General features: G+C 40.4%; 1 protein-coding gene across 1 annotated transcript; it reads right to left on the bottom strand.

Annotated features, from left to right (window-relative positions):
- Window positions 1-1,132: 1,132 nt before the first annotated feature.
- PLSCR5 (phospholipid scramblase family member 5) lies at window positions 1,133-13,306 on the bottom strand. Its single transcript, XM_035544699.2, has 9 exons — window positions 13,149-13,306; window positions 12,338-12,563; window positions 9,645-9,796; window positions 5,654-5,696; window positions 4,620-4,840; window positions 3,396-3,557; window positions 2,382-2,543; window positions 1,332-1,410; window positions 1,133-1,245 (listed from the first exon to the last, which is right to left on the bottom strand). Exons 2-8 carry the CDS (start codon window positions 12,348-12,350, stop codon window positions 1,372-1,374), a joined length of 792 nt encoding a protein of 263 aa, XP_035400592.1. The 5' UTR covers window positions 12,351-12,563; window positions 13,149-13,306; the 3' UTR covers window positions 1,133-1,245; window positions 1,332-1,371.
- Between the last annotated feature and the right edge of the window lie 251 nt (window positions 13,307-13,557).

Raw genomic sequence — 13,557 nt, 5'->3', positions numbered from 1 at the left:
CTACAAAATCCTGCATTCCAGGGGATTTGTAAAATCTTCTTCTTGTGAACCTGACTGGTGATTATGACAGTGTTTGGTTTTACCACCAGTATTTTATGGTGCTCTTCTGCTTCTTGAAGGACTCATTGGAGTTTTTAAGAGAGATGTAAGCAACTTTGCACAGCAAATACTTTGCAACAAAAACTTTTCTGTGTATATCTTGTGTGTATCATGGATGTTCCTAGACAGGAAGCCTGGATTAGTAGAAGCCTGTTGGTGTGAATGATTAGGAACAATATTATGAGGTGTGACTGCAGGAATGAACAGCTATTTAAAACTTACCTGAAATAGAAAAAGCTGCTATTCCATAGTCCTGTCATTCCTTTTGCCAAAGAGAAAGAATAATTCTGTCCCTGGAAGGTGTTTTGCTCTAGAGTGGCCTCAGGTAAGGCTGAATGAGAAGTTATCTACCACCAGATATTAGGAAGAGGGCCAAAAAAAAAAAAAAAAAAAAAAGATTTTTGTTCATGGGAACAAGAATCCTTCACACTAAATAGTTCAAATGTTAAGTGATTTGTGCACCTCTAGCACATAGGGGATGACTCTCTCTCAAACCTTATTTTCTGCCTTCAGTATAGGCAGTGAAAATCCAGATTTTCTGAATGGAATTTGTGTTCCCCACTCTAGTGTTGGAAGCCTAATTTCTGGCTGCTGCTCGTTAAATAAGTCTTTGCCATAAAATTAAATTACTAGCAAACATCATTTCCCTTTTTTTCAACTTACTTAAACAGATACCATCTTGAAGTTCCCATTGGGTGATGTCTTTATATTTGTTGCTTTCAAACTCAGTTTGTTGCTATTAATTAAATAACAAATCAGAAAATTACTTCTAAAATTATGAAAAAGCAAAAGCAAAACCCACACAACACACCTTCATGTGGTTAGTAACTGGTACCAGCACTCACAGAGCATCAAAGGGTTCTTTAAACATTGACTTTCATCAGTGACGCTGCAAGCCTTCGTCTAATCTTTCATGATTTCCCATGCAGGAACATCAAAAGGGAAAGAAGAGAATAGCACTGTTCCAAAGCAACAGTGCTCTGTGGGAAAAGTGTATGTTTAGCTACAATGCATATGAAATGTAAGTGGCAAATTATTATTTACATGAGAAATATTTTAATAAACAACATCATTAGCTCCCTTTCTTTTCCTGTACGGAACAAGGATTTGTGCAGTTCAAAATCATGTCCAAAGCTCAAGGGATTTCTGGAAGAAAATGAAAAAGAATTAGAAAGTATCTAACATATAAGTCTTCAAAGCAAGAAGATCAATTCATGTTCATTTTTACTTACTGAAACACATTCTGCATATTTTATTGTTTCTGTCATCCTGTTATAATCCATCCAGAGAGTTTTCAAAGAACATTAAGTCCTACAAATAAACAAACTGTGAATGTAAGGAAGGTACAAAAATGCAACAATTAATGTCAAAAGTCATATTTGTAGGCTTTTATTACATAAAGTAATTAGGTCAGTCAATCAATTTATATTGTTTTGCCACTGAGCAAGCAGAGTTTCAGAGGACAATCCAAAAATCTTAAGTACTATGAGTTACATTTCTAACCTAATAAAAACTAAATATCTGAGCTGTTGCTGTTTTAAAGCAAATACTTTCTAGTGAGTAATTTACATAATTTTGTCCTTTTGTGTTTTCTGATGTATATACTGCAGATGACTGATACCATTTCATGCTACTATTAACATGTTAAAGTTGACAAAAGCAGCAAGCATTAAGAAAACTACAGTATTCTCTTTTTCGTATGTAATTCTTTTCTTACAATTAATTTCACAAGAGATTTTTTTATTTTTTAGGAGAAATCATATGACCTGAATACTATACATGCAGAACACTCAACAGAGTTATTGAAGAGGCAGCTGCCTCCCTCCCCACCAAGGAGTCCCAGCTGGGAGCCAGGTTTGAACAGTTAATTTTTAGAGGGTTGGTTTTGCCCTGGAACTTAAGAACTGGACGCAGTGTTTTAAATTGCCACCAGAGCTACCATAACCTGTGTTATGGATCATACACCCGTACAAACACAGCAGATAAGAAGCTTGGGGGAGTTTGCTACATTTGATATTTGATCCTGTCATGCAAGATATTGAACTACACATAGAATACTATTTTAAAAGTTTAATGAACAAAATATTACAAAAATAGAAAAACTAAAAATGGAATGACAAAAAAATAAATAAAAGGTTTCCAGTGAACTGTTATCCTTCAGGTAGTGGTTTGACTTTTCACTGCATGTATGCCTTTGTAGGATCACAGCTGACAGCAAGGGCCCCTTTGTTCCCACAGACTGCCCAGCTCCATGGGACTACCTCTTGATTTTTCATACTTACGATGAGGAAACATGCACCAATCATCACTGCCTTGATTTTCACATCAAGATCTACTGGGACCTGGATCCCAAAGTTGGCAGTGTTGGTAAAGACATTGTTTACAAATCCAGACCAGTACTTGGAAATTTTGCCAATTGTTGACATTTCATTGAGAACTTTTACCTGCACCAATGAAAGATAGGAAAAAAAAACTAAATGTAAATAAATCTAATATGCACTGATTATATCCCCACAGAATTAATGACTGCCCCAGTATGCAGAGTATGCCATAGTTGTCAGGCTGTTCTTTTCTTCTTGTCATTGAAATGCTCTATTAGTGTCAGATTTACTTTTAGGAATGGCGCACAAGAAAGGGTCTCTCTCTTACACATTTGGAGATATCAACATCTTCAGAGCTGATGGAAAAGTGGAGGAAGGCAACTGTGAAAATTTATACCGATTCTTCTTTCATAACAGATTTTTTTCCCCATTTTGTGTTTCTGATGTGCTCCAAGTCACAGTAGCATCACTGCTGTGGACCACTGTCCCCTACAACTGACAGATATGTTCTTGATTATGCAGCCATCTTCATGTTTCTCAGACTATACTGAAAATTGGGACATTCCCTACTGAACTCTTCTGATGTGGCTAACAACACAGAAGTACTCTTATGAATCTTTAACTAAGAGAAAGAGCTTTGTTCACATTAGAAACCTCTGTCCATGGTTTCTTCAATCATCTCCCATTCTCCCTCTCATCTCATAGATCTCCCTCTAAATATTTCAATGGCTCTTCAGAATTACTTTTCTCCTGACAAATGATGTTAAATGGATGCAGAATTGTCACTCCTGTTCAGAAAACACCTGCAGGAATCTGCACGTAGAAATCAGGAACACCAATGCACATCGTTGTAGTTCTGTTCCCAAATTATTTCAGTGTACTTAATATTTTTAAGGGTAGAATAATAGGATTTTTGAGTGAGAAATTCATTCAAAGCAGTAACCTTAAAATTCTTAACACTCATAAGTAACATACCTCAAACTCAACATCTTCAAAACAGCCACAGGTTGCATATGGGCCAATTATTTTTAGGACATCTTCTTTGCTTTCATTCTGTATAGTAAACTTAGGCAGAAAAGGGTCCCAGTTCTGTACAACGTACCCAGCTATTGTACCTGGTGGGGACTGCACTTCTAGCTATCAAACAAAGCAAAACAAAATCTTGTAAACTAGCTTTATATTAGTGTATTTTTCCATAATACTGTATCATTTAGATAACTGCAAAATATTTATTTACTGAACGTAATTATGTATCATTTTACTGAACCATGAACTGGATATCTAATGGCTGTCTAATGGTGTTTTTAAATACAGTGAACAATGCAAACCTCAAAAGCTGCACCAGAAGCTAACATCAATGTGAGATTTGAGAAAAGTCATATAATGTAATACGAAAGTATTGTAATCAGCAAGTATCCTATAGGCTTTTTTATGAAGTAATTGTGCTACCCAAGGACCTTTTTTTTCTAAAATCCTGATGCAGAACCAATAAAATAGGTAGGTGAGTCACTCTATAAAACATTTTCATAAAATAAGAAAGATGCAGGAGTAGGAGAAAAATGGAATGGAAAAATCTGATTCTGTGTTTTTCACTCAAAGAAGCTTTTTTTTTTTTCTGCAATTTCCAAGAAATATATAGCCCTGAAGAGGCAGACCCATGGCACAATGCATCGGCTTTCTTGTATCTGCCTCCCAATCACACCCACGCACTGACGGCTACAGGAATTTTTCATCTTTCCCACACTGGGCTTGCAGTGAGTGACATACACCTGTAGCACTAACAGATGTTAGTCTGATCAGGGCAAGCAGTGTTTTAGGGCATTACCTAACTGGAGAAATCTGTATCGTCAGATATAAGGGTCTATTTGGGATGCCCATGAGGGAAGAAGCATGCTGGGAGCATCACATGTAAAAGGATCTTTTTTGCCAATAATTGCTTCTAAATGAAGGTAAGAATGGTCTTTAAAGGAAGTGAGAACATAGCCCGGTAGCCACTATAAGGTTTTTATTCTCCTCCCACTTGTAATGTTGCCTGGGCACACGCAGAGGTGAGAACATAAGCTGCCCTCCGCACAGCCTGGGGCTGGGATGCGGCTGGGAATTCCTTCCTGCCATCCTCACTGAGGTCGCACAAAGCTTAATTAATGCTGAGCACATGCAGTGAGATGCTTGGACAAAAGGCAATTAGGCAGCACTCACCTCTTGCAGGAAGCAGGGGAACCAGCAGCTGTTGCATCTCAAGGGTCTATTCACTGTAATCACTTCTCGGCCTGAGTTATCAGCGATCCTTATGGTGAAAGACCTTATAGGCGAACACAAGTTACGATCAAAGCAACCATTTTCTTCCACTGCAAAGTAAACTCTTTGTCCCAAATGGTTTTTTATCTCATATTTGCTGCAGGTCTCTGTGCCAAGTATGGCTAATAAAGCAAAACAAGTCGGATGTTACCGTAGCGTAATGTTAGAATTAGAGGTAGCCTCTGCCAAGACTCACCAAATTCAGCTTTGCATACAAGTTTACAGCTTCAGTCTTCTCTGCAGTATATATTCTAAAATCTATGAACAGAGACTGTTTAAAAAAATGTTTTGAAATTACACAAAGTACAATAATAATGAAATAATAATGTCAGCTCTGTATTTTGAAAGAACATTTAGTTCAAAGACTTTGGTTTGCTGTACACTGAAGTATAGATCACAAAACAGAATTCATGTCCTGAGTTTTGGTTTTGGCTTCTTCTTTGTAACCTGTGAAGAATAATGATATGAGGCTATCCCTCTTCAGTGACAACTTGCACTCAGAGAGGTACCCAAGAATCAGGTCAAAAACATTTCAAGTGGGAGAAACGCATTTAAAAATGGTTTACTTGTAGAACTTGAAACTTCGAAATTTTGAGGAACTATGTAAATAAAATTATGCTTCATTTTGTTTTTTAACCTTTCTTTCTCTATTCACTTGTAGTATGTTAGTTGTTATTAAGGACAACAACCATCTTTCCAATCCATGGAAAAAATTCATCTTTAATACCTTTGAGAGAGGGGTTTTAGGGCTGAAGCAGAGGCTCTTTGTGATCCTCCTTTCCTCATTTCACCATACTACCACCACATTAGAGGCCTGACGCAAAGTCAGCAGAAGGCTTTGCAATGACTCCAGCAAGATGGGGAGAAGACTTGAAAGCCCTTTGGAGATATCTGTGTACCAGCACTGTTAGAGCGTGATAAGGATTGCACCATACCTTCAAGGAGCTCCACCTGCTGATGAATAATTATCCGGTCCAGCTGTTTAAAAATAAAAAACAAAAAACAAGGTAGTGAGTGTTGGAAGGGCCTACAGCTGCCAGCGATCACCTGCCCATTTATATTTCTTTCCCTTCAGAGTTCCCCAGAGAAGTCCTCACTGCCTGAAACTGTCCTCATCTATGAACTGGTTACAAATGTAGGAGAAAAACTCTTTGCCATGACACCCAGCTTTTCTGTGCTTATTGTCCCTCTGCCGTACTCTGCTTTAGAAAACAATCACTGGCATTACAAAGCCTTAATTTCAGTCTACTTTGATTTCAGCCCACCTTCCAGTTTTATGTGACTTTTTGTGCGTGTTTTACCTGACATGTTAGGCATTGCTAGTTCCTTCTACTCAAAACCCTGGTAGGTATCAGAAACCTGACACAGGGTTTTGCCATTACTCACAGCTGAAGTCAAAAAGCATGTGGCAGACTTCTGAGACCAGCATGTCACAGTTCTCTGGCATTTGTATATTTTACGATTGACAAATCTTACCCGGTACACATTCCAACTGTTGCAGCCATTTATCAATTCCAGTCATCTCCTGCAGCTAGTGCAGGCAGCAAAGAAAAACTGGTAAGAGAGAAACTTCTGTATCCCTTTCATTAATCTCTAAAATGTGCATGCTAGAAATAATAAAAAATATTTGGACTTAAAAATCTTCTCCCAAGAATCTTTGCTGTTTGTCATTTAAATTTCATGAGATATGAGAAGCCTTGGAGCTCATGGGAAGTTGGTACTGAGCTCTGCTGATGAAAAATGAATAAACAGGTTAAAGATGGCAGGGCTATTTTAAAATTTTAGTATTGATTTAATATGGATTCCTTTCCTCCACATAGATTTTCACAGGGAAAAGAAAAATAATGAGCCTGTATTGTTAAAAGCTTTGAGTGATTTTGCTCTGTGTATTAGTTTGTTGTGTCCCAGGCAGAGGCCATATTTAGACAACACAGCAGTACCACTTGTTAGGCTTGTTTGTTTTGCCTTGTTTCTGCAAGACAGCCATTCTGATGCATCTTTTATTGGGACACTTGTGGATTAAGGGAATTCTGCACTGCATTTGAAAGCATCCAAAGCCCTTTGGTTTACATGGGTCTCGGTCCTCTTGAGCTCAGATGTATTTAAATTCCTTATACACAGCTAATTGTCAGAATTTAGTTTTGTCAGTATTAAATTTACATCTGATCAGTCTAACAAAATCTAAACAAAGAAACTTCTTACAAAATTCGTTAAGCCTGGATAGTGGCACAACACAATGTTGAGCTTCTTGGAAAATTCATCTCAGGTCTCTTCCATCTATTCCTGCTCTGGGCAAAGGTTTCCTTGACCTTTGGGATAGACACTGCACAATTCCAAGAACTATGGCTGTGATCTGGAAGTTAATCATGGTTTTGGGGTAACCTGTCTTGTAGAAAAGTGTTTAGAGTGTCACTTTTGTGGTAATTACAGAAAGTCATGGTATCAGTGTACCAGGGCAGAAGCGGTATATTGCCAGTCTCTGAAGCGCTTTGAACAGCCAAGTGCATTGCTCCACAGCCTGGCTGGCTTCAGGTGTGTATTTCCAGAGGGAAATACTTCTTTCTGGCTTTAACGAGACAGATATTTTCTTTTCCTCTCACCCATCACTACATGCTGGGCCCTTGAGTTCCTGTTTTGTATAAGACTGTGGGGATCTCACAGCAAGTACAAGTAGCATCCCACACCAGAACATTCTGCAACGCATGGAAACACTAGCTGTGGTATACGCCAATAATCCAGAGGAGGGGAGGTTTGAATCTCTAAATAGACCTAAATACAAGAGAGCAGAGGACTGGATTACTTCAAAAAAAAATTCATCTAGAAAAGTAGAATCAATAGAATGAGGGAGAAGGGAGAGTTGTTCTCCTTCCACAGCTTCCCTGGCCAGCAGGAGGGACAGTGAGGGCCAGGCTGACCACATCCTCTCACAAATGCAGCATCACGGGCAGTGACACAGCAGACATGGACCCACGAGTCGTCCTTGGACCTCCCTTATTCCAGCAGATTGGATTCAAAGCTTGAATCAGTAACAAAAATCCTAGTGAGCAGAAATCTTCAGTGCAACACAAAGAGGTGCAATCGCCATTTTGTTGTTACTGTCCCCTAGCCCTTACTCCAGGGGATGCTGTCAGACCACGTTAACAGCCAGACCTGACCTTGGAGAAGCTGAACCTCGGTGAAAATTGCTTAACACTCTTCAGCCACTCTCCAGCAAGCAGATGTATTTTTTTTTTTTTCTCTTACACAATGAAAATCCTTAACAGAAAACCTGCAGTGGGTTGCTCAGGGGCAACATGGTTGTGTCAGGAAGCCAGGCTGGCTCAGCATTGCATACCCTCTTTACTCTCTTCAGACAGCAGAGCAAATTGAGAATAATTAGGAAGGGCTGCAGCACAGGCACATGGTTATTAGGCTGAGAACAAGCGTGAATGAAGTCTTGAGTTCTAGTTATAGTTCTGACAGCTCCTTGCTCTTTTGTCTTTGTGTCAGATGTAAAGCTTCTGTAAAATGGAGAACTAGAATGTGCTTGCCCACATTGTACAGCTAAAGCTGAGGTGTAATTCATGTTCATGCAGAAGACTGAATATGTAACCTGGCAAGTATTTACTATCACAATCACTTTTTGACTAAAAAATGTAGCTCGACAGTCTGTGAACAAACGCTTCTGTAATTGACAACACATATCATTTTGTGCACAGGCACCATGAAATGAAAATCGTAACTCCACATGAAAGATGATTTCTGAAGGGCCTCCTGGTTTTGTTAGCTATCTAAGTGGCTTAGGTTCCAAATATAAAGTGCATTCAGTTTCTGCTTCTAAACCAAGCTACAGACAAGCATATTTGAAATAGAGCCCTCAAGTGAAACAAGCATTTCTCAGCACTACCAAAGCACAAACACAGCAGAAGTGTGTGCATTGGAATCACCGTCATCTGACTACACTGTGGGCCTGATTCTGCCCCCTGCCACACCAGCTGAGATGCATGAAGTGTTACTCAGTGTATGTAAGAGTGACGGTATCTGGCCATTTGTGAAATGCAAACTGGAGACAGTGTCAAAGCAGTAGCCAGGGGTGGACCTCCAAAAAAAAAAAAAAATCAGGAAAAGATGAAACTTTTGGAACTGATCTGCTGAAGCTATGGAGCTGCAGAACACCACTGATCGGAACTCCAGGAGCTGTGTGGTTTCACAGAGCAAGGTGAACAGGTGCACATTTAGCACCAGGACTAAGATGTCTTTACCATTCCCTTTCCCTCCCCTGCCTGTGAATTTAGCTTCCATCTCCATGCAATTCTCTGCCTTTGGCACTAGCCCTTTCCTGCCCCACAGCCCAAAACAGAGTGGGTGCGGGTCTGCAGCTGCCCAGGCTTTCACTCACTGAGTCATCCCCTTGGGAGCTGGCTTTCCCAGGACCCTCCCTCTAACCTTGAGGGCACTGTCCCGGTGGGCACAAGGAATTTGCTCAGAAGACCTGCATGTTCCCAAAAGGATGGAATGTGACAGTTCCTTTTGCACACTGCTTGTTTTCATCAACCAGACTAGTTTTGAGGTCAACCGGAGTTTGGCAGTGGTTTCCCTGGGAGTGAGCTCTTAAGGAGTTGGAAGGAAACTGGGCGGGACAATGAGAGGGATAAAAGTTATGATCAGGAAAAAGCAAGTCCTAGAGACAGGAAAATCATGTTTGGGGGGCAAGGTGAACTACACACACAACAAATGGTTTTCCATAAAAATGAATGGCAGCAATGAAGGAAGAGCTTATTAGTCCTATGCTCCTTATTTCATCGTAATATCAGACAACCAAAAAGCTTCCCCTTCTCCAACTCCCCCTCCACAAGAAAAAAAAAAAAAAGAACACTCCCCCACCCCCCAAATTTATCTGTCCATGATGAAAACAGAACAGTTCTAGCATTTGGAAATATTCAGGACCTGATTCAGGTACTCCAGACCAGGTGGCAAGTTATGAGCATGCGATGTTTGCTTCCAGAGGCTTATGGGTTCAACAGGATTATCTTGTTCAGGAAGGCCAGAAGAACCAGGGAGGTAATCCTTAAAGATCGGGTTTGTTTGTCGTTGAGATTCTGCAGGAGGAGAAAATAAATTAAAAAAAATCAGAAACGAACAGCGTCGAACAGCAGCTAGTTGCTCGGATCCAAACTGGGACACTAGTGTCACATTCTGCCTGGGACTATGTCAGCATTTTAGTTCAGATGAAGAGCAAGGGTCTGAAGCGAATCTCCTGATGCTCCCTCACTTCCAGCACTCCGGTTCACCCTATAAAGCTTTCTTGGAGCTTGCAAACTGAGATCCCTTCAGATGAAACTAAACCCAGAGATGCTGGGACAGTTCATCCATGGGACAAGGCTGGAGCTGAGCCATGCCCACACATGGAGTGGCCGTGGGCTCCTGAGCGTGGGCTGCTCGGCACTGCTCCCGCTGTGCTGATGTCCACCCAGCTACCTGTCAGGGCTGGTTTCCCTTCCAGCATCTTAAGGGCATGCATGTTTTCTCTTTAATTAGAGAGAAACTTTCCAGGGATCTCATATTCCCCATGCTACATGTTACAGCTGTGGTATGAAAAGTCTACAGCTTCTTCCAGTGCATTATTCATTAATCTTAACAGGAGATCAGATACCGGTAAGCTGCATTTTCTGGTCTGCTGTTGCAAACCCTTCTTTTAGGACACAATGCTGGTTACCCTGACTAGTGCTGCTGGAGGTAACGTGAGCATTTACTGTTACTGGCACCTCTGTGCATCAATCTACTCATATACACAGGCATCTTCTCTCTCCGTGCAGCAAGCTCCTTGGCCATTTGATTCTGCAATCCCATCGGTTTCACCATCAGCATCTTTCCACAGCCTTCAGTAACACTAGCTCTGCTGGAACAAGCAAGAGCAGCTGAAGCTCTCAGCACGTATATTGCAAGTCCTCGTATTAAACTGAGCCCCCGTGCTTCAGCAAGAAAGCAGTCTCCAGACTGATCATTTTTATCTCCTGCATAACAATACTTGGGCACAATGAGGCCTGAGATCTAGAAGGAACTTGGGCTTTAGGTCTGAAGATCTATTTTGCAGGTGTGGGTTTAAATGAGATCCTTTAGCTTTATTTGAACCCAGTGTGGCTGATTCATCGTTTAATCATATTTTGATCTTAATTTGCCTTTGCAGCCACTGCTTTCCTTCAAAGTCTGAGACCACATGAAGAAGAAGCAACCCCTTTGAATTTGTAGCTGGCTTTTAAAAATGTATAACTGGGTGATAAATATTTTATATGCTCTTCTGCATCATTTTACCTCACAGGGTTCTGTTACTGCCATAACTCTTGTTGTTACATGAAATGCCATAAAGTGGTCAAGTGTTTGTGTTATTCTTGGATAATAAAGAGAAAAAAGACAACAAATTGCAGTTCTACCAGTCAAATTTTAAGCTATACAAAAATCAAACAGTAAATACATTAAATATTGATGACAACCTAAGCTACTCTGAGGCTCTGTCTATTTTTTTGTGGTTCTTTCCTATTTCATTTATGGTATGGGGGAACTTAAAAGTTACCACATGATACAGTGAGCATTCCATACAATTATAATGTAGGGAGCTACTGGCTCCTAACAGAAGCATATTATCAACTTCCTTCATTATGAAACTATTTTACACAACATGAATATTTTGTTGCTTCTGTTAATTGTTATACATTAAAATACACATAACCAGATCTCTTTTATATGGCTAAAAACAAGCAAAATGTATACTCCTCAGGGAAAAATGTATATTCCAATAGTACAACAATGCCCTTAAATCTGTCTGCTGCTGTATAAATTCAAACACTGAAAATGCTGAATGTCTTAAGTATGTTGTGGGGGGGAATGAGGATGGTAAACATTTGGCAAACACACAGACATTGCTGGAGCTCCCTGGGCCAGCATCTGCCTCCATACGTAACACCAGGGTGACCTCTATGGGGTTGCATTCACATTAAGAAAAAACAGATTTGTGTCTTTCTGTTTAGTTTTAGTATTTGTCAGAATAGAAAAAATGAATTTTGATGGCTTGTTAGATCAGCATACTACTATATATCTGATCGTATAGTGTTTATCTGTAGCCCTGAATACCCAATGGGCTCCAGCTCAAAGACAATTCATGACAAAAATGAACACAGATAGAAGTAATCTGGTTAAATTCAGTTCTCCTTCAGATATTTATTTTCCTATATTACTCTGGGCAGTTTTGAAAGTGAAAGGCATTTGCTGATTTTGTATTTTCAAAGTGGAATAGGAAAGAATAGTGCAAAAATCTGTGTTAATCTTGGATCAGTACATGTCTTTCCATACAGCCTATACTGACAGGTTTAAACACAAACACACAAACACACCATTTTCTGACTGAATGCACATGCTAACATTTTGTAACATATATTATTCAAATAACATTCCAGTATAGATTTTAGCCTCCTCAGGAGCCTCTTGAATGCTGAAAAATTAAAGGAAGCCAAAACAACCGTGCTTTGGCTGCTGTGGTTTTAGCCTGAAGCTCTCATTTCATCAGACTGCTGATTGCTGGAAACGTACGAGACTGTAGTTTTCTATAAACATGATCTAAAAATACAGACTATAGATGCACTTACCTTGAGAAGCCATGAAGCTTCCTGAGTTACTTCTTCAAAGGAAGGCAGGTTAAAAGAAAAGGCTTTTCTTGTTGCAGCAAAGAAAAAAAGAGCACAGCATGCACAAAACTTCAGAAGGTGTCTGTGTACTTCATATCAGCTTACAAAGAACTGGAGGAAATGTATTGCCTTTTTCATGTTCCAGAACACTGCATTTTATGTCGATGGACAACAGGGGGAGATGATGCTAACAAACACGAAAAACATTATTCATTTCAAGTCATTTGCACCAATGGAAAGAGGAAGTGTTTTGTGCATACAAAGAGACAAAATTTCAATGTACTCACCAGGTAACTGAATGCTTTAGACCTAAAATTCCACTTTATAATGTATGTATATATTCCGTGACTATACAAATTCTGTCTTTATAATTCAATATTTATGTTTCTGTTTCTGCAGGTATCCAGCAAGGACAGGGGAGCTAATTACCTGCATTTCCCTACTGCTGACCCTCAGTCATCAAACCCCATGCTCAGAGCAGGGGGAGCTACCTGGGCTTTCTCTCTGCGCTCCACTGGTCGGGCATCACTGTCCCCTGCAAGGGACATCACTGAGCCCCAGGAAAGGACCCTGTGCCAGCCCCTCCACAGCCCCTTGACATGCGGGGCTCTGCTGCTGATCCCTGTGAGGTATTCAAACTGCATGGGTGAATTAAAACTCGCTGTCTGTGCTCTGCTCCGGATGAGTACAGTCCAGTCCAAAAAGTACCACACATAATTACCCGCATTGCACCGAGCGGAAGGGAGGAGGAGGGAGAGTAACCGTGACTTACCAGCTCATATTTCCACCTCAAGTGCCCAAGTCGCCATGGAGATCACGCACGTGTGAGCCGCAGACAGATATGATGCATGGCTGCAAAAATGGCAGAGCCTGAGCAGAGGGCGCAGAGGATCAGGGTGAGGTGCTGGGGACCATTTTCTATCCTGTTACTGCAGGTCCTATCGGTTTGAAACGGTCTGTAGGGGCACATCCGGGCAGATTTAACTCCAGAGGGTACAGCTGAGGAAGATACGGACAAGGAAGAATCCATGAAAGAAGAATGCAGAGAAACCCTAATAATAATAATAATAATACAAACACGGAACCCATTTTTTATTGACTGTATTAGTAAATTCAAATCCCACGGGTCTCCCAGTGAAACATGTGAAAACCTGGCTGTGCAAAACCTCCCCGCATTTTGT

Source organism: Cygnus atratus, chromosome 9 (assembly GCF_013377495.2).
Source record: "Cygnus atratus isolate AKBS03 ecotype Queensland, Australia chromosome 9, CAtr_DNAZoo_HiC_assembly, whole genome shotgun sequence".
NCBI classification, from domain to species: domain Eukaryota; kingdom Metazoa; phylum Chordata; class Aves; order Anseriformes; family Anatidae; genus Cygnus; species Cygnus atratus.
The sequence above is the reverse complement of the archived record's forward strand: the minus strand, read 5'-3'. Positions and strand labels throughout refer to the sequence as shown.